This window comes from Colossoma macropomum, unplaced genomic scaffold (assembly GCF_904425465.1).
Source record: "Colossoma macropomum unplaced genomic scaffold, Colossoma_macropomum, whole genome shotgun sequence".
Taxonomy (NCBI): Eukaryota; Metazoa; Chordata; class Actinopteri; order Characiformes; family Serrasalmidae; genus Colossoma; species Colossoma macropomum.
The window spans coordinates 33711505-33730790 of NW_023494807.1; the positions used below are offsets into that span (position 1 = coordinate 33711505).

Here is a 19286-nt window from a genome sequence, read left to right on the forward strand (position 1 = left end):
GAGTTTATTTAATACTAAACTGGTTCTTTGCTCAAGGAGAACATGTTGTATATGGTTTGTTGCTATATAACAAAATTTGGAAAATGTTCTTCATAGCACCAAAAAGGGTTCTGCCTTGTTATGATGCCAAGCTTGTAACAATGGCAGGATCCTTTTTGGTGCTGTATAGAACCATATACAACACTTTCTCCATCGACCTGAAGAATCATTACACCATGCAAAGAACCAATTAAGCATGCAAACAGTTCTATACAGAACTCAGAACTCTAAGCAGATCATTCCCTTTACTAGAGAACACTTGAAGAGCTTAACAATTTAAGAGTGCAGGAGAGCAGAATCACTGATGTGAAAACATCACAGATCATGCTGAAAAGAAGCTTTTAGTCTTCAGTCTGTTAGATTATAAATAAATAAATATAATAAATTAACACGGTTTGGACTCATGAGGTTGAGCAACCATCACTGAGCGACTACATTTAGAGTCAGGGTGGAATTTTCTCTTGCTTTAATGTGCTGTAATGACTCAGCAGTGACCCACCGTTGTCTGAAGGTGAAGGAGGTTCTCTCTCATCTAGATCATCTGCAGACGACATGGTGCCAGTGGAGGGGGTTCTGGGAAGCCTACGTTTAAAATCACCTACAACAACACAAAAACACTCATTACACATACATATTATCTGTGCTATTCAGAGAGGAACCATCAGAGCCTTCTAGAACTTCAGAGGAGGCCTCAGGGATTTCTGTTAGATAAAAAACACATCTGTAATATTTAGTTCATTCTTATTTAATAGAATCATCACGCCTGCTTTATTTACATTTTGAAAGTATTGTGATAATACTCTTATTTCAGTGATAAGTTTTGGTTGGAAACAAAACAGTTCAAAAGAAGAAAACTGCCCAATGAGGATGGTTCTCTCTGTGGTATGTAGGCAGACACAGCTGAGCTGCTCTCCCATTGGTTAGGACTTCAGGAGCTGGACTGAAGGCCTTACACATCAGATTAATCACCAACATCATTAGGAAGCGACAGAAGAATCAACCAATCATGCTCTAATGTACACTTTACAAAGTGGGTGAAACCAAAAAATGTCACGCTAGTCCTTCTGGAGGTTCTCGATACATAACTGACTCTGAATAGGAGCTAAGCAGTGTTCCAGCTAGTTGTTAGGAACGTTAAACAGCAGCGGCAGCTCTATGCAGAACTCTTTACTGAAAGAGTCACTGTAACACTGATACACACAAGCTCAGATATATGATAATGACTGATACAAGCATCAGATACAACATATAGAATTACCTTTACAAGCTTTAAACATCCAGGTTTAATCTAGAACCACAAAAACATGAAAACCGGGTAGCTTAGTGCTAACATGCTGAGAAAGTTAAAAACAGCAAAATTGGGCGCGACCGTGATGATATATATAAAAACAAGCACACGTTAATGTTGATGTTACCTGGACTGGCTGTAGGAGAGTCTACAGAGCGAGTCTCACTGCTGCCTCCAGCACTCTCAGAGTCACTGCCCACCCCTCCTCCCCCCACAGAGCCAGTGCTGCTCCACGCCTGAGGGGGGCACTGTGGCTTCACACCTGCACAACACACACATACACAAATTACCGTCAAACATTCAATTACAGGGTCATTCGACAATGAAACAGACTCACACACATCAGTACATGTAATTCATTACATAACTAATTATGTATTCAAATAACTGAAATAAATGAAACATAATGTAAATCAGATGTAATCAAAAATTCACCAGGGGTCGCCATGACTACAACACAAATATAGACATTTTATTTACTATCCAGAACCACCAGTGAACCTACACGAGTCTTCTGAGTTTATATGGAATGTTGATGATGGAAAATAGTGGAAAATCTGAAATAATAAGTTTTCTTTGGGGACTATTTTGCCTCACAGCGCCCTGCATGTATCCCTCCACCATGAATGGAGTTTAAGTTCTCCAAACTATCATAAAACAGTGTCTCAGTCATCAGGCAGTGAATTCATAACCATTTCATGTAGGAACTTTCTGTGAGGGAGCTTTTAGAGGTGGACGTCTGGTTCCTATCACCACCACTGTGAACAGTTCTGACTCGGTAAGTTTATCTAGAACAGAGCGTTTCACACCAAACCACTCTGAACCTCTCTGAACCGCTCTGAACCACTCTGATTACATCTTAACCAGTTAATTATGCAGGAATTTTGGCAAATAGGTGTAATTGCCCTTTAAACCACTGTGGGCTGGTGTCAGCTTAGGGCACAGTTTTGGTACTTTTTTTTCTTTTTTTCAGCTCATTTCTCAGATGAACCAGTGATAAAGCTGTTTAACGGTTGAAGTGGGTTTGACGTCGCTCACACGCCGCCTAACGCTGCTTTCACTTCCTGTTTACTGTCTGAAGTGGAAGACGGCGCGGATTTCTACGGCTGGGGTTTCGTTTTTGGGTTGTGTCATACGGCTGTGACGGCTGAGTTCACTCTTCCTGCTCACAAGCATTTCTTTCAATTTCAAATCGACACCGTAACCCAAACACAGTTCCTCTTTAAAAAGGCTTCTTGAGGAGAACCAGAGGCCTGAAATGAAAATCTAAGTAAAATTAATTAAGAACACATTGGGCCTCGTTCTCCAGCTGTTCTTAAGAAGAAATTCCTTCTTTAAACCCCCTCACACAGTTCTGACGAAGACTCTGACTCACCAAAGTTCTCTTAGGTGGGGTTTGTTCTGAGGTAAGAACAGAATCTACACACACTCAAGAGCACAAAGGTGAGAACAGTTCTGCGCTTTAAGAACACGTCATGAATCTGACGGAGACTTTTTCTTAGGACCTTTATGAAGAACACACTTCAGAACAGACTTAGAAAGATGTTGGAGAATGAGCCCATGGTTTATTTTAGAACCCAGAGGTTCCTTAAACGGCCCATATCCTATATATTAATATTCTATTTTTTTCCTGGTGTCCAGTTTGTGTGGTTTTATGCACCAAAAACAGTCATAATTAATTTTTACGTGACTCTTTATCCCTTACAATTAAACGATCTCTGTTCTGATTGGCTGTCCTGTATTGTGTCTCATTCAGACAGCAGTCCAGGCTGAAACTCTTTTCATAACTTCGGCGTGAATGGGCGGGGCTGAACTCTCTGCTGACTAGGCAGATATATGCAAATGTGTTGATTTTGTGACATCACAAAAACAGACTGTATTTAGTTTCCATATATGGACTGTATGTACTGGGAGGTGAACAGTACTTTAACAAAGTCAGGTTTTTCAATGATGTGGGTAATTTAAAGAACCTTTAAAGAACCTTTTGCTATTGTTACAACAATTGTTGCTTGTTTTCTAAGCGCAGGCTTATTACATGTAAGTGTATAAAGTATTTAATAAAAATGTGTTTATGTTTCTATTAAAGTCACATTTCCAGCTTACTGATCAAACATCTGAATAAAAAGCCCTCAAACCTTTGATTCCTGTGTAAAGAGGCCTCAGAGGACGGTAACGTTACACACAGCCCGTTTTTGTTTTCTGTTTTAGTTTTAAGGAAGTTCTTCAGGAGCCTCCAGCGACCGCCCATCTCTCCTGGTTCATTAACGTTGCTTAAACATGTTACAGACACGGAAGAGCAGGAAAAAATCAAATGTTTGGAATGAGTCTCTGAGCTGATACGTCTGATCTGATGCATTGTTGACTGAAATGGAGGTGAATGCTGGATGTTTGCCACACCACAAAAATTCATCCACTCCAAACAAGCTCTTCAGTGATACTCCACTCACAGCCCTCCAGGCCTAATACTACTTAATGGAAACTACACAGGAACAGCACACTGGTACTTTTGGGATCAATCACACGAGGAAATGAAAAGCACAATGCTGAGCACAACACACACACACACACACTAATATATATATGTATATATATATATATATATATATGTGTGTGTGTGTGTGTGTGTGTGTGTGTGTGTCTGTATGTACACACACTTACGTACATATTAGCAACCACCTAGGGTAGCATAGCAACGGCCTAGCAACACCGTCGTAACCACCTGGAAAACCACAGCGATGGCCCAGTAACACCTTAGCAACCACCTGGAAAACCATAGCAATGGCCTAACAACACCTTAGCAACCACCTGGGATACCATAGCGATGGCCCAGCAACACCTTAGCAACCATACACCGCAGATTCATACTAGATATAAGGGGGACTTTTCAAAATTTCTGCATAATTAACTGGTTAAGATGTGAACAAAGTCGTTCAGAGTGGTTTGGTGTGAAACGCTCTGTTCTAAAGAAACTTACCGAGTCAGAATTGTTCACAGTGGTGGTGATAGGAACCAGACGTCCCCCTCTGAAAGCTCCCTCACAGAAAGTTCCTACATGAAATGGTTATGAATTCACTGCCTGATGACTGAGACACTGTTTTATGATAGTTTAGAGAACTTAAACTCCATTCATGGTGGAGGGATACATGCAGGGCGCTGTGAGGCAAAATAGTCCCCAAAGAAAACTTATTATTTCAGATTTTCCACTATTTTCCATCATCAACATTCCATATAGACTCAGAAGACTCGTGTAGGTTCACTGGTGGTTCTGGATAGTAAATAAAATGTCTATATTTGTGTTGTAGTCATGGCGACCCCTGGTTCCTATCACCACCACTGTAAAGACATCTGAACCATTTCACGCCAAACCACTCTGAATCTCTCTGTTTCACACTGAATTATGGAGAAATTTTGAAAATTTGGTGCAACTCTCCTTTAATATAAGTTTCTGATTATTACTGTCAGAGCGTGAAAAGGACACACCGCAGATTCAGACTGGATTAAATCTCAGATTTTGTCTATAATCTCTTAAAGTACAGAAGTAACCCAGCTAAACTAATTCAGTTTAATCATCACTCTTTTTTATGCTGAAGTATTTTTCTACAATTAAATGAGCCAAACAGGATCTAATGCTGACCAGTTCAACAGCTCAGCACCTCATGGTCAGTTTAACCCCAAATCCACCACCCTGCACTGCTCTCCTCATTTACTTTTGGCTGAGCTGGCTTAGTAATGTAAGTTCTGACCTCATGCTTTTAGGTCAGCTCAGGTTTAATCCAGCAGGCTGATGACCTGTGAAAACCTGTGACGACCTGTAGTGACCTGAGCGCGAGGCTGAGCTGGACCTGGCCTAAACCCAGGAGCTCTGGCTGGAGTCCTACAGTCGGAACGCTGAGGTATTTAAACTGTTAACAGGTCAGTCCTTAAACCTGATCACCTGTAACAGATAAAGACCTGCTGGGCGGAGAGAAGAGCAGCTTTCATGGTCTTTTGCTTTGTACTCTGCACTAATTTAACAGTGCAATAAAACAGGAGTCATTAAAGAATTATATCTTTCATTTCCAGGCAAATTTTACTGTCCTTATATATCAGTTATACTCCCTGCTTTGTGTTCTGTTTGTTTGGGTATTTTTGCATTTTAATTTGATTTGTCTTTGATAACTTTTATTCTCTTTTTATTTAATCTTCCTCAAAAGCACAATGTAAACTGTTTTTAAACCAGGTGCTACACAAACCAAAATACTACTACTAATAATGATTAAATATTATTAAGGCTGCTGGGATTAGTCGACGTAATCGATGACTCTGATGCTGAAAATGTAATATTTGAATTTGTTAATAATTATATTTATGAATTTGCCTTTTGTGATGTTTTAAAAAGCTTCAGTTCAAATAAAAGCTTTTCCTCAAAATCACTACGTAACTGCTGCGTGCGCGATGCATCAGTCGCTTCTGGCTTCATTCAACGGTACAATTTTAAAATCTGGGCGGCTGTGAAGGAGGTTTCTAAAAGTTCCCACAGACCTGAGGCATCGAAAGTCTGGGAACACTTCAGATTAGCACAAAACAAAAAGGTGGTTTGTACACGGTGCAGAGTTTTGATGGCGAATCACAGCAGCACTAGCGTGATGCTCGAGCACCTGAATGGAAAACACAGGTGCTGTTCTGGATGACGGGACCACCAGAAAAGGCAAAAAAAGAAAGTGTTTGTGTATTCATGTTCATTAAATTACATTACCAGGGAGAGCTTTCTAAAATCGGTTGTCCCTGTAGCTGCTAAACACACTCAATATTACAGCCATAAAGCCGCCTGTCTGCTACCTTAGAACTTCCATTCAATGAGTGTTTGAGGAAAATGTTTAGGCCAGAATCTTGTGTTTAGGCCAGAATCTTGTGTTTAGGACAGAATCTTGTGCTGCATGACATTGATATACAGTTTAAAAATAGCTTATTAAATGGTCAGTTTGATTTTTTGAAGGAAAATTACTCATTTTGATTAATCGACTTCGTAAAATAGTCGATAGATTAACAGATAGAAAAGTTATTATTGTTAGCAGCCGAATTATTATTATAATTATAATTAGCCACTAGTTTACTGCAGAATAAGATAACAGAGGGAGTTAAAAGCACTTGGTGATCTGTATGTGCGTATATAGACTAGAGGCCGTGTGCTGGGGTGAATGAAGGTCCTACTGAACACTATTCTACTGCTTTAATCTAACAGTTCTGCTAAATAAAGAACACAGTGAAGCAGAGAAGCACTGAACACTGTAATAAATCAGCTTTGATATCGGCAGTTCCTCCCACCACAGAGAGTAGAACCCTTTACTCTTACAGAGCTAGGGCTGAAAGACGAAATCGCAATTTGAAAGAGTGCAATTTACAAATCACAAGAGCTGCATTTTTTTTTTAATAGAAAACTATCAACAAAGTTGTCTTAAGTTTTAAATGGGGAAATTGAACCTAATAAAACAGAACTGGTGAACTGCCTGTAGATGAGTTAGATCAATCAGAAGCTACAAAACACCCTTGTTCTGTAAATGTGATATCACAACAACTAATTGGTAGTCTGACTCACTCAGCGTTCAGGCTTCATGACAGAAAACAGCATATAAGCTGCTCTTTTTGGCCAAAAAACAGGCCTGGAAATTAATTCACAGAAAAAAAAAAATTGTATTTAACTTGCAATCCTAATATTAATCAGAAAAATCGCAATTGGATATTTCCCCAAAATTGTTCAGCCCTATACAGAGCCGTGACTTGTTTTCCTCTCACACTACCAGAACATCTGCACCGTCAATCACTTCTGATCGAGCGCTGATATTTTCAACCGTTTGATTTCTATGACTCAAAACGTCTACGAGTTCTGCAGAGTGAGACGGTCAGTGATGGAGCTGGACAAGTGATTCAAGCAACAACCAATCAGAGAGCCAGAAGAGGGTAAATGGGTGAGGAGTGGTGTGTGTGCACTCCATCGCAGAGACAGAGGAGCTGCCTGTCCAGTCAAAGCAAATAATCACTATTTACAGTTTTAACTCAGCTGACAGTTCACAGTAAATACTCTCCAGCTCTGACTGTGATCTGTGTTTTAACCTCATTCATCCTCAGTCTGCGTTTGCGCTTCTTGTGTGTGAATAAAAGCAGAAGAAGGTCCGGTCCCGTTCAGTTCTGTTTGTATCTTGTGATAACGGGGTCAGATCTGGGATTTTGGGTGCTTTCTGTGTCACAAATAGAGCACGTTTTGTGTTTTGTTGCTGCTGGGTGGTCTAACTCCTCTATAAGCAGTTACTAAACTGTGTTATTAGGCATTTTCTCACATAAACATTGTTCAGACAACATTGTTGATAAAGTACTTTTCAATCAAAACTGCAGCTCTTGCCATTCAAAATTCTTTCAAATTGAGATTTTGATATAAAACGATTCATCGTTCAGCCTTGGCTGCAGCACAAAGAGAGTCGTTGCTTAGCAACTGGAGCTCATTGAACTGATACAGTTATAATACACAAACAACCACAAAAAGCTTCTCAGCCAATCAGATTGTGCTGTCAGAAGAAACTGCTGTATATTTGTTAAAGGTTTTTACCTTGAATATCTGCAGTGCTGCTGGAACGTTTGTCGGCCATCTTGTTGACCCGGCGGTGGGCGGGGCTGTTCTGCTCGTCGGCGGGGAGCCCGTCTCCGACCGCTCCGGAACCGTGAGACGAGTGTGTGCTGCTCAGAGAACGTTTATGGTACGACGATATCCTGCAGAACAGACGCACAGAACACGTCAGCTTTCAGCCTCAGAGGACTCAGTTCATCACCGTCAGTAACAGAAACAGGAGGCAGTTTTATATGAACTATTTCTGACTCGTAGTTCAGCGAAACGAGAGGAGAAGCTGGGTGGAAACTGCAGATTCTAAACGTTTGATCCACACCACTGTTAGAGTCTGTAAGCAGAGGAAGAGACATTTAATTATGCCATGTTTTTGAGGAAAATTATTTGTGCAGTCGTCTTCTGTGACAGCACTTTTTAATCCTAATCTAACTTTTAGTTTTTAATTAAAATTGCTGTCCGGTGTCGACCAGAGGAGGATGGGTTCCCCTTCTGAGTCTTGGTTCCTCTCAGTGTTTCTTCCTCTTGTTCTTAGGGAGTTTTTCCTTGCCACCGTCGCCACTGGCGACACTCATGGGGGCTCGGACCTGGATTTTTCTGTTGTTCTGACAACACCTGTTGTAAAAAGCGCTACATAAATAAACTTTGCCTTGACTTGAATTAGAATTTTTAAAGGTTTCTTAATTTAATTTCTATGATTTTTAATTTAATGATTTTCTCTTTTAAATCTATTGTTTTACTCATGTTTTATTCATGTTTTTAATTTCTATTCTCATTTACTTTTTTTTTAAATAACTATTTTCTGACTATTTTCTCATTTGTAAAGCACTTTGAATGACAGCAGTGAATGAAAGGTGCTCTAAAAATAAACTTGCCTTGCCTTCTTTTACACAGACAGTTATCACATCGTCTCATTTATTTTTAACAACTGTTTCCTGTTTCTTCTCAAATACTTCATTTTGCATAAGCTGAGTATTAAAATCCGCTGTACACTGTAAAAAAAATTACCTAAAACAAGTAAAAACCCTCTCAAACTGGGAAATATTAGATATAGTGATAAGATTTTAGATCATTTCTCTTGGCAAGATACATTTTTTGCACTGTACTCATAGTTTTCCCAGCCATTTTGTTAAATGCAACTCTACATTTTTGTTGGTGAATTCTCTCCGTCCCAACTTGATCCCAGAAAAAGAAATGCTTTTGTTTAGTTTATATAGAGCCTTCATCTCACCCAAGTTTCCTATGCAAAGAATTACATGCATGTATGTTTATCAGTGGTGAACTAAAGCTGTCAGATTTGGTTCTTCAGTTTGAATCAGAAATGTCATAACTGGGTCAAAACTCTACAATAATACACTAATTTCTGCTAGCGCCCCTAGGGAATTTCTATTAGCATATTAGCACTAAGCTAACGCTGGTGCACACAAACACTTTTTGCCCGTTCCAGATTAAGACATATAAAGCTTGTAAAAGTCGTTCCATATGCTTTATATGTAACAGTCAATATCATATTTCTGAGCCTGTATGTATCAGTTATACAGTGACTCTTTTAGTAAAGAGTTCGGACACAGAGCTGCCACCACTGTTTTCCATTCCTAACAACTAACCGGAACACTGCATTCCATTCCAAAGGGTCCCTAAGCAGCTGTAATATTCCTTACACATTTGAGCACGAGATGTCGGCTAAGGGAACCGCAGTTAATAAATGCCTTCAATCGGATTGTCCTACAGCATCATAATCAAATATGCATCTTCAAAAGACACGCAATGACTGATGGGTATTTTTTCCTGCCGCTTCTTGTCAAGTGCACTGGACTACAATCCCCAGCATACACTGTGATGTAATGTGGACTCTGACCCCCCTCCCTCAGCAACAGTCTATAGGTCAGCGTTTACAGCACAAAAAAGATGCGGTGTGCAGTTCAAGCAAATAGGCAGAAAGGACATTTAAAAAGTATATATTATGATTTTTGACCAGAATTTGTGTAACTTTTCAAAGTTTACTACAAGTGCCTGTATTTTGCTGTTTTGGCATATTTTGAATAAGCAATGGCCAGTTGGGGTCAAAGTAAAATGTTAAATGAAAATACAATAAAATGAAAAATCTAAAGAATTAATAAAACTATAAGGGATCTCTGGCCCACAGATTCATTGAGATTTTTTGATATGGCCCTTTTAGTGGTTGAGTTTGACACCCCTGCTCTGGGCAGTCTGAAGCTCCCATCCAACGGAACCTTTAACTTCTCATGGTTTGGAATCACCCTTAAAATGTCTGATTAACCCGTGCAGTACCCTGCGGGGAACTACGAGGGCGACGGAAACGCACCTTATGACTCATTCAAAGTCTGTTGTATCTGCAATCTCCACAGGGACTGTGTGATTGGTTGGTTACTCTGTCACTTCCTAATTATGCTGGTAGATGATCTAGATCTTTCAGTAAAGAGTTCTGACACTGAGCTGCCGCTGCTGTTCCATTCCTAACAACTAACCAGAACCTGTTTGGCTCCTATTTACAGTTAGTGATGTATCTAGAACCTCCCAAACTACTAGAGTGTCATTTTTTTGTTTCACCCACATTGTAAACTGTAAATCAGAGCGTGATTGGTTAAATTCTGTCACTTCCTAATTATGCTGGTAGATGATCTTGATGATAGTTGTATGAATCAGTTTTACAGTCACTCTTTTTTATCCTGACACAGAGCTGCCGCCACTGTTTTACATTCCTAACAAGAGATAACGACTTGCATTCACAGTCAGTGACATATCTAGAACCTCCAGAAGGGACTAGAGTGACTTTTTTTTTTGGTTCCACCCATTGTAAATTGTATATCAGAACGTGATTGGTTGGTTCCTCTGTCACTTCCTAAAGATGTTGATAGTTAATCTAACGTGTAAATCCAGCTCCTGAAGTCCTAACCAATGGGAGAGCATCTTGGCTTTATCAACCTAGATACCACAGAGAGAACAATCCTGATTGGACCATTTTCTGTTGGATGTTTCAAGAATTTAATCCTTTAACCCTTTAGTTTCTAAACAAAACTTATCAATGAAACAGGATTGTTACTACAGCACTAACATTAGAGTTAAACATCACGCTAAAATTAAAATGAACTAAATGTACAGGTATTTTAACTGTGTGTGTACCGGGCCTTAAGACTCGGCGTAGAAAGGAGGTCAAGTGAACCGCTGGCCGCGAGCACTCGAGTAAACAGAGCAATCTGAACGGGTACTGCAGGGCTTTCATCACTTCCTCAGGAAGGACACACACAATGGCTCCTCTAACCACTACAGCGCTAATTCATACAACATAAAGAGGAAATGAGTTCTAAAAGTGTGCTTGTATCTTCAAAAACGGGGAGGTTTCTTTTCTATTTTAAAGCGACAGATTAGCCAAAAATCTACAACGGAAAACTGCAAAACTTAAATCATTGCACACTCACCTCAAACCGTGCGGAGTTCAGTAATCGCTAACACGCTTGGTTATGAGGTTTCTTTAGTCTGTGTTTATAGAAAAGTGAGTCATTCAGCGTCAGAAACCACATAATCAGGTCTAATAGAGATTTAGACACTGTTTTTATCACCACGCAGGGGAGGGGCTGAATTCTCCCCTTTATTTAGTTATGTTTAGTGGGTGAAATCATGAAAGCAGCTGAGCTGTAGAGCAGAGCAGGCCTGACCCCTGTCCTGCAGGTGGACTGTGTTTGCTCACCCTGTCCTGGAGGGTCCGGTGCTGTCCTGAGCGAGCGCCTCCAGCCACACGCGCTCTTTCGGTAGACTGTGGACGAACTCGGAGTAGCACTGACCCGGCTCATACTGCTTCGCCTGATCGCACAGAGCCTGAAACTTCACCGGCAACGAAGCGGTCTGAGCGTGCAGCAGCTGGAACCAGTTCACCGTCACCTACACACACAGCAGATGGTCAGTGTCTGATAATGAATTATTCAGCATCCACTACAAATTATTCAGTATCTACTACAAATTATTCAGTATCTACTATGAATTATTCAGTATCTACTATGAATTATTCAGTATCTACTACAAATTATTCAGTATCTACTATGAACTATTCAGTATCTACTACAAATTATTCAGCATCTATTACGAATTATTCAGTATCTACTACAAATTATTCAGTATCTACTATGAATTATTCAGTATCTACTATGAATTATTCAGTATCTACTACAAATTATTCAGTATCTACTACAAATTATTCAGTATCTACTATGAATTATTCAGTATCCACTATGAATTATTCAGCATCCACTATTAATTTTTATTCAGTATTTAACAATAAATTATTCAGAATTTATTTAAAAATGATTCAGTATCTACTATAAGTTATAATTCAGTATTTATTATGAGTTATTTAGAATTTATTACAAATTATTCAGCATCTACTATCATGAATTATTCAGTAGCTACTATTATTCAGTATCTACTGTAAATTATTCATGATCTGCTATGAATTATTCAGCATCTAGTATAAAGTTTCAAGATCTACTATAAATGTAGTATCTACTATGACGTACTATAAATTATTATTTAGTATTCACTACGAATTAGTCAAAATTCACTACTAATAATTCATAATTCATCGACTCTGAATTATTCAGTATTATGAATTACTCAGAATTAACCACAAATTGTTCATTATCTAATACAAATTATTGAGTATCTACAATGAAATACTATTCAATGTTTATTATGCATTATTCATAATTTACTACACATTATTCAGTATCTACTTTAAAATATTCTGCATCTATTATGAATTATTATTCAGTGTTTATTACGAATTATTCTTACTTTACTACAAATTAAGTATCTACTATGAATCACTTATTAACGTCTATGAATTATTTAGTATCTACTATAAATTATTCAGTATTTACTACAAAATATTCAGATATTCTACTTTTAAATGTAAGGATCTACAATTAATTATTCAGTATATACTATAAATTAAGTATCCACTGAATTATTATTATTAACTACTATGAATTACTACGTAATAACTATTAATTATTTCTCAGATACTATTAGTTCTTCAGTATCTACTCTAAATTATTCAGTATTTACTTTGGAAGTTCTGAAGTTCTGTATTTATGAGAGTGAGGAACCGAATGTTGACCCACACTTTGGGTTCATGTAACTCAAAACAATAAAAGCTAAATAAACACTGACTGCTTTGAGCGTGAGGTCGCACTGAAAGACGAGTTCTCGGATCTGAGTGAGGATTTCACTCTTAGCGTTCTCCAGGTTCAGCCTCTTCGCTCCCGCATCGGCCACACAAGCTTTATAATGCTCCTGGGCTTCCTCCGCCTGCAGGACAGAGAGAACACAGGGGGAGGGGTTTAATCAGGTCTGAGCCAATCACAGATCAGCATTTATACTGTAGTTGTTGTACTGCAACAGCGGCAGCTACGTTCACACACCAGTGAGGTTTTCACTCAATCTTAGCCTGCAAACATGTCCATTTGTGAGATCCTGCATGGCCAGTTTCCTCCCTTTCAATGATGCACACTGAAACTACTGCCATGCTAACAGCTCCCCCTTGTGGAGAATCTTCAGTCTGATAAATGTGAGTGAGTTAGAAGCCACGTCCATGAAAAAAGAAGGTGTGTACCTTCTGCAGTGCCTCCTCCTCCAGCCTCCTCTTTTTCTCCAGGCCTTTTCCTCCTGCGCTCTGCTGCTCCTCCCCGCTGCGGCTGGTGGAGTTTCGGGCTTTTTCGTACTCCTCCCTCCGCTGAGTCTGCAGCAGATGAGCTTTACGGACAGCGCCCTCTGCTTCAGTCTAACACATACCGGTAAAGAACGGCAGATTAGTGTCTTCAGCAAGAGATTACACACAGTTTGAGGCATAAAAGCTGAAGTTGGCTTCATTTTTGGCAGCTTTTTACATGAATTTTCCATTCCACCTTAAATGGTGCAGCAGTTACATTCTGGCGCCTGAGGCTATGAATTATTTTTCAGTATTAACTATGAAATTAGAATTTATTGTGAATTATTCAGCATCTACTATGAAACATTATTCAGAATTTACTACAAATTACTCAGTATCTACTATCAATTATTATTCAGCATTAACTATGAATTATTTAGAATTTATTATAATTATTCAGCATCTACGATAAATTAGTCAGTATCTACTATAAATAATTCAGTATATATTATGAAATATTGAGTATTTCCTATGAATTACTCAGAATTTACAGCAAATTACTCCGTATCTGCTACAAATTGAAAATTATTGAGCATCTACTACAAAATATTTTTCAGTGCTTATTAAGAATTAACCCTTAACTTACTACAAATAATTAAGTATCTACTACGAATTTATTCAGTATCTACTATGAATCATTCAGCATCTACTATGAATTACTCACTATCAATTATGAATTATTATTATATTAAAGCTAAAGTTGGCTTCCTATTCAGCAGCTATTTATTTAATTTTCCATTCCACCTTAAATGGCGCCAGAATGTAACTGCTGCACCATTTAAGGTGGAATGGAAAATTCTAATAAAGAAGTTGCTAAATACACACCCTACTTTACTAATGAATTTGAGGGAAGTATGTAGATTCAGGTTCGACGACTTTTTTGAATGAGGAGTTAACTGAGGTCACATGCCATCACTTTCTTATTTATGTCTGTCGTATTACAAAATCTGAGCCTCGACCCAAAAGGAACGAGACGTATTGTTCTGCAGAAATCTGAACATACCATTTTCTTCTGCTCCCTGTGCCACTGCTCTTTCAGCTCCTTTCTCCGTTTGTCCAGATCATTCTTGCGGGTCACTAGCGGCTGTGGGAATGGAGAGGAATGTGTTACTTAAGAAACATTACAAAACTGGACTGGATCAAAGTCCAGCAAAGAAATGCTTCACAGATGTCCTCACAGATATAAACAGCAGTACACACTCGCTCTGAATTCACACACAACATACAACAGGGCAATTACAGAGCCCAGCTGGAGCCCACCCTATATAAATAAGAATAAAGCGTGGCCACGCCTTATTAACGCATGGGAATGAGATAATTAAGTCTTGGCCATGACCTAGTAAGTCTAAGTTGTTTACAGCTGTTTGATATTTTCCCAGTATTATTTTGTTTATTTGGTGTTTATGTGTATAAAATGTTACTCGTTCAGCCAAATTTTAGCTTTCATGATTACTGGTGTAATATTTTGCCAGTGTTTACTGACGGTGATGTTGTGCCAGCATGAATTTGTTTGGTGATTATTGGTGTTTGATGTTTTACCACTATGAATGCACTACACTGGTGTTTATTGATATATAATGTTTACCAGTATGAATTTGCTGGTTTGATGTTTATTGGTGAGAGGTGTTGTACCTGTATGAATGTATTGGTTTGTTATGTAATAGGGACCATGAATTTGCTGGTTTGGTGTTTATTAGTTAGATTTTTTTTCCAGCATGACTTTGCTGATTATTGGAGTGAGATGTTGAATGAATTAACAGAGTTAATTTGTTGGTTTGGTATCTATTCATATGTAATGTTTACCAGTATAAATACACTGGTTTGGTGTTTACTGGTGAGAGATACATAACCTGTATGAATTTGTTGGTTTAGTATGGATTTATATGTAATGTGGTGTTAACTGGTGTGAGATGTTTTACCAGTATGAATTGGTTGGTTTGGTATGTATTTATACGTAATGTTTACCAGTTTAAGTGTACTGGTTTGGTGTTAAATGGTGTGAGATGTTTTACCAGTATGAATTTGTTGGCTTGACATGTATTTATATGTAATGTTTACCAGCATAAATGTACTGGTTTGGTGTTAACTGGTGTGAGATGTTTTACCAGTATGAATTGGTTGGTTTGGTATGTATTTATATGTAATGTTTACCAGTATAAGTGTACTGGTTTGGTGTTAACTGGTGTGAGATGCTTTACCTGTATGAATTTGTTGGCTTGACATGTATTTATATGTAATGTTTACCAGTATAAGTGTACTGGTTTGGTGTTTACTGGTGTGAGATGTTTTACCTGTATGAATTTGTTGGTTTGGAGCGCTATAGCTGTCTGCAGGAGGAGCTGACTGTACTCAATCTCGTTCTTGAATGCAGAGACGTAAATGTCCCGGAACGGCATGTAGTCCTTTCAGTAAAGACAATAACAGTAATTACACTCTCATACTGCCGTTTCCTTCTAACAGCTTTATTCAGTGTAAATGGATCGAGAGGTGGCGATTCAACTGCACTGAAACAGATTATTATTTATTATAATAAAAATAAAAGAGGCATGCACACGTTTATTTGACCAAAGTGTTAAACCGAACTGTTTTTGGTGTCTATATTGCTCTCCTGAGTAAACAGTTCCTCCAGATATATTTGTGTATTCAGTGTATTTGTTTCTTACAGAACTGTAAGAATGGATTTCTCTGATTTACACCCTTCGCTGGTGAAGTGAGTAAGTGATGGACTTTACTGTAATAACTCTCACCTGCTGACTCGCTACAGCTTTAGCAGATTCTGCCAGTTTAGCAAAGCTTTTGGCGCACTCCACATCTGTGAACAGAGAGGGTCAGTGTTAGAATGAGCGCTCGATCAGGTTCTCGGGGCGGGACTGAGTTTGGAGGTGGATCTGTTAAAGCGTGTGGTGGTTTTGCAGACTGACCCAGGCTGAGGCGTTTCTCCACCCAGGCCAGAACGTCTTTGGTGTATTTGGACCAGGCCTTGGCGTAAAGCAGGGCAGATTCAACTCCGCTGTCATTCCTCAGCAGAGCCTGGTCCACCTTCTCTACAGCGGAGAGCTCCCGAAACACCGGCACAGAGGAATCTGCCCACACACACACACACACATACACACGCGCACACACACGCACACACACACGCACACACACACGCACACACACACACACATACACACACGCACACACGCAGTAAAATTAGTAAAGTTCCCGAATAAAACTGAAATTCAGGACACTGAAAACTGAAACAAAAAAGAGAAAGAAAAGGTTCCTGTATTTCCTGTACATGTATTTGTAAATGCAATTTGCCACTTTATTTATGCTTCTGAATGAACATGATGATGCTGATGATGCTTCAAAGGTGATAATCACCACCTGAGAGAACCACAGGACCAATTTAAAACTATTAAGATACAATACTTCATGATTTCCCAGGGGCATATAAAGCTGAATTCCAGAGAAACTCCACTACAACCAGAGACACCTCATTTTTTAAAATATGTAAAGTGGAGTCAGAACTCCCGTATAGCAAGTTTCTCCGAAAGGGTTCTACAGAGGAACTCAGTGCCCAGCTCCGCTACAGAACAGTGGTGAGTCCATCCAGCGTCTATCAGCACATGAACCAAAGCATGCTAGCGTTTGGACCTCACTGGCTCACGTGTGATACAGTGAAAGAGGGAGTTTTCTGGATGCTTCTCGACGTGCTGAGCGCTGTGATCCTCCCCCGGCCCAGATCTACACATGTGGTTCCCATTCCACACAAAAACGTCCAAAACAGCTGAAGAATGCGAGCGATTCAGAGGAGAAAGAAGAACCTCAGCCAGAACCAAAACAACAGCGGTGAGAGAGAGAGAGAGAGAGAGAAAAAGAGAGAGAGAGAGAGAGAGAGAGAGAGAGAGAGAGAGAGAGAGAGAGAGAGAGAGAGGCTGAGGGGAGTGAAGGGCCTGAACAGTACTGGGATTTAAATGCAGTAATTTTCTATAAATAAATTTTCAGGCCCGTTTTTTGCCACAAACAGCAGAATATCCACCTTTTCTGGCATTAAACCTGAACACTGAGTGCGTCAGACTACCAGTTAGTTGTGATGGTTGTGATGTCACATCTACAGAACATGGATGTTTTGTTGCTTCAGCTCATCTACAGGTGGTTAACAAGCTCTGTGTCATTATATTTTATTTTTTTCCTTTTAAAGTGTTTTTAATAACATCCACTGAAATACAGCTGCAGTCTGTGCAAAGTTTCCTTCTTTACTGGATGTCTTCTCAGAAATAACGCTAACGGAGAGCACGCTAGCTATCCAGCAGTGCGGAGCAGCAGTAGAAACTTATATAGACGGCACATGGAGTTAAAACCGACCGTCTCCTCCGATCAGACAGGAACGGAGCCTCGACGGCTGTGTTTATCTCCAGACAGTCTGGAGTGAAGAGCTGCTGGTGACAGGCTGGCATTTAGCATGATAAACACATCTGTATCCCTACAGAAGGTCATGGCTTCATAAACGTGGTAGACGTGTTGCTTATTAGCTTTAATGTTTTCAAACACTTTAATTATCAAATTTATGTAATATTATCAAATATACAGCTTAGCAACACTAAAAGCTGTTGATCATTACAGTGATTCCATCACGATACTATTTTCTGAGAAAATGACAGTACAATCAGCACTTCTACTTAAAAAAGATGGTTCTTCAAGGGTTCTTTATTAAAGAAGATGGTTCTTTATAGAACCATGAACACTCAAAGAACCCTTTGCATGATTAAAGGACGGTAAAGTTCTTTGGGTGGTAAAATTGATGGAGAATGTGCTGTATATGAGTCTATACAGAACCTTTTTGAAAAGGGTTCTATACGTACCAAAAAGGGGTCTTTGACTGTTGCAAGCTTGATATCATAATAATAGAAAAACGCTTTACGGTTCTGTATAGACACATTATCTTTTTTACGAATGGAGAACACTAAAAAGTGTTCAGATCACACGTTTGGACCAATTACAGAGAGCCTGTAAACAACAATCAGTGTAGAATAACGGTAAACAAAGAAAAACTAAATACTGTGATTTATACTGTGTATTGTGAAAATGTCTTAAAGATGCCATTTAATGCATTTAGTCAGAACTTTAACTGTTCTCTGATGTTTACACAGAAGGTCTGCGATTTTGTCCAGAGTGCCCAGATGTGGTTTTACATGCTCATTTACAGCCCTGTGACTTGGATCTAGAATGAAATGTTTTCCCTTTTTTTTGGGGCTCATTAATAATCTGATGAGCTCTGCTTTGATTGGCTGGTTTACCGTGAGGCACCGCAATGGCTCACACAGAACCAGCATAAGTAAATAGACACAGCAGGAAAATAAAATGACCCTCTGTGTAAATCAGCTGGTCCTCACACTGTTCAGTTAGCTATGCTAGTTACTTGGAGCTCACTAGTTGCTAACGTTACCTACACCAGCTACTCGCTTTGAATCTCGACAACACAAAGTAATTAGTTCTCACTATGAAGCTCTCAGTTTAAGATGCTTCAACCGTCAGACAGTGAATAAAGTCTCTCAGCAGGGCTGCTTACAGGCTGCTGTTGGGGTTGTGGTGCTAATAAAGGTGGAGTTGAGTCTCTTCAGGGTCAAACGCTGAGCGAAGCTGCTCGATGCTGTCTG

The 19286-nt window shown here is 39.2% G+C and overlaps 1 protein-coding gene across 4 annotated transcripts in view; it reads right to left on the reverse strand.

Annotated features, from left to right (window-relative positions):
• The window catches only part of arhgap29b (Rho GTPase activating protein 29b), a 37397-nt gene that overhangs the window by 9598 nt on the left and 8513 nt on the right, over positions 1–19286 (reverse strand). For all 4 annotated transcript variants that reach the window (XM_036556393.1, XM_036556391.1, XM_036556390.1 and 1 more), the window contains exons 5-14: positions 16566–16727; positions 16392–16456; positions 15936–16046; positions 14648–14728; positions 13549–13716; positions 13107–13244; positions 11629–11819; positions 7908–8068; positions 1455–1589; positions 539–637 (exon numbers count right to left, since the gene is read on the reverse strand). In XM_036556393.1, the coding sequence (XP_036412286.1) occupies positions 539–637; positions 1455–1589; positions 7908–8068; positions 11629–11819; positions 13107–13244; positions 13549–13716; positions 14648–14728; positions 15936–16046; positions 16392–16456; positions 16566–16727 (1311 nt within the window). The remainder of the gene's footprint in view (positions 1–538; positions 638–1454; positions 1590–7907; positions 8069–11628; positions 11820–13106; positions 13245–13548; positions 13717–14647; positions 14729–15935; positions 16047–16391; positions 16457–16565; positions 16728–19286) is intronic.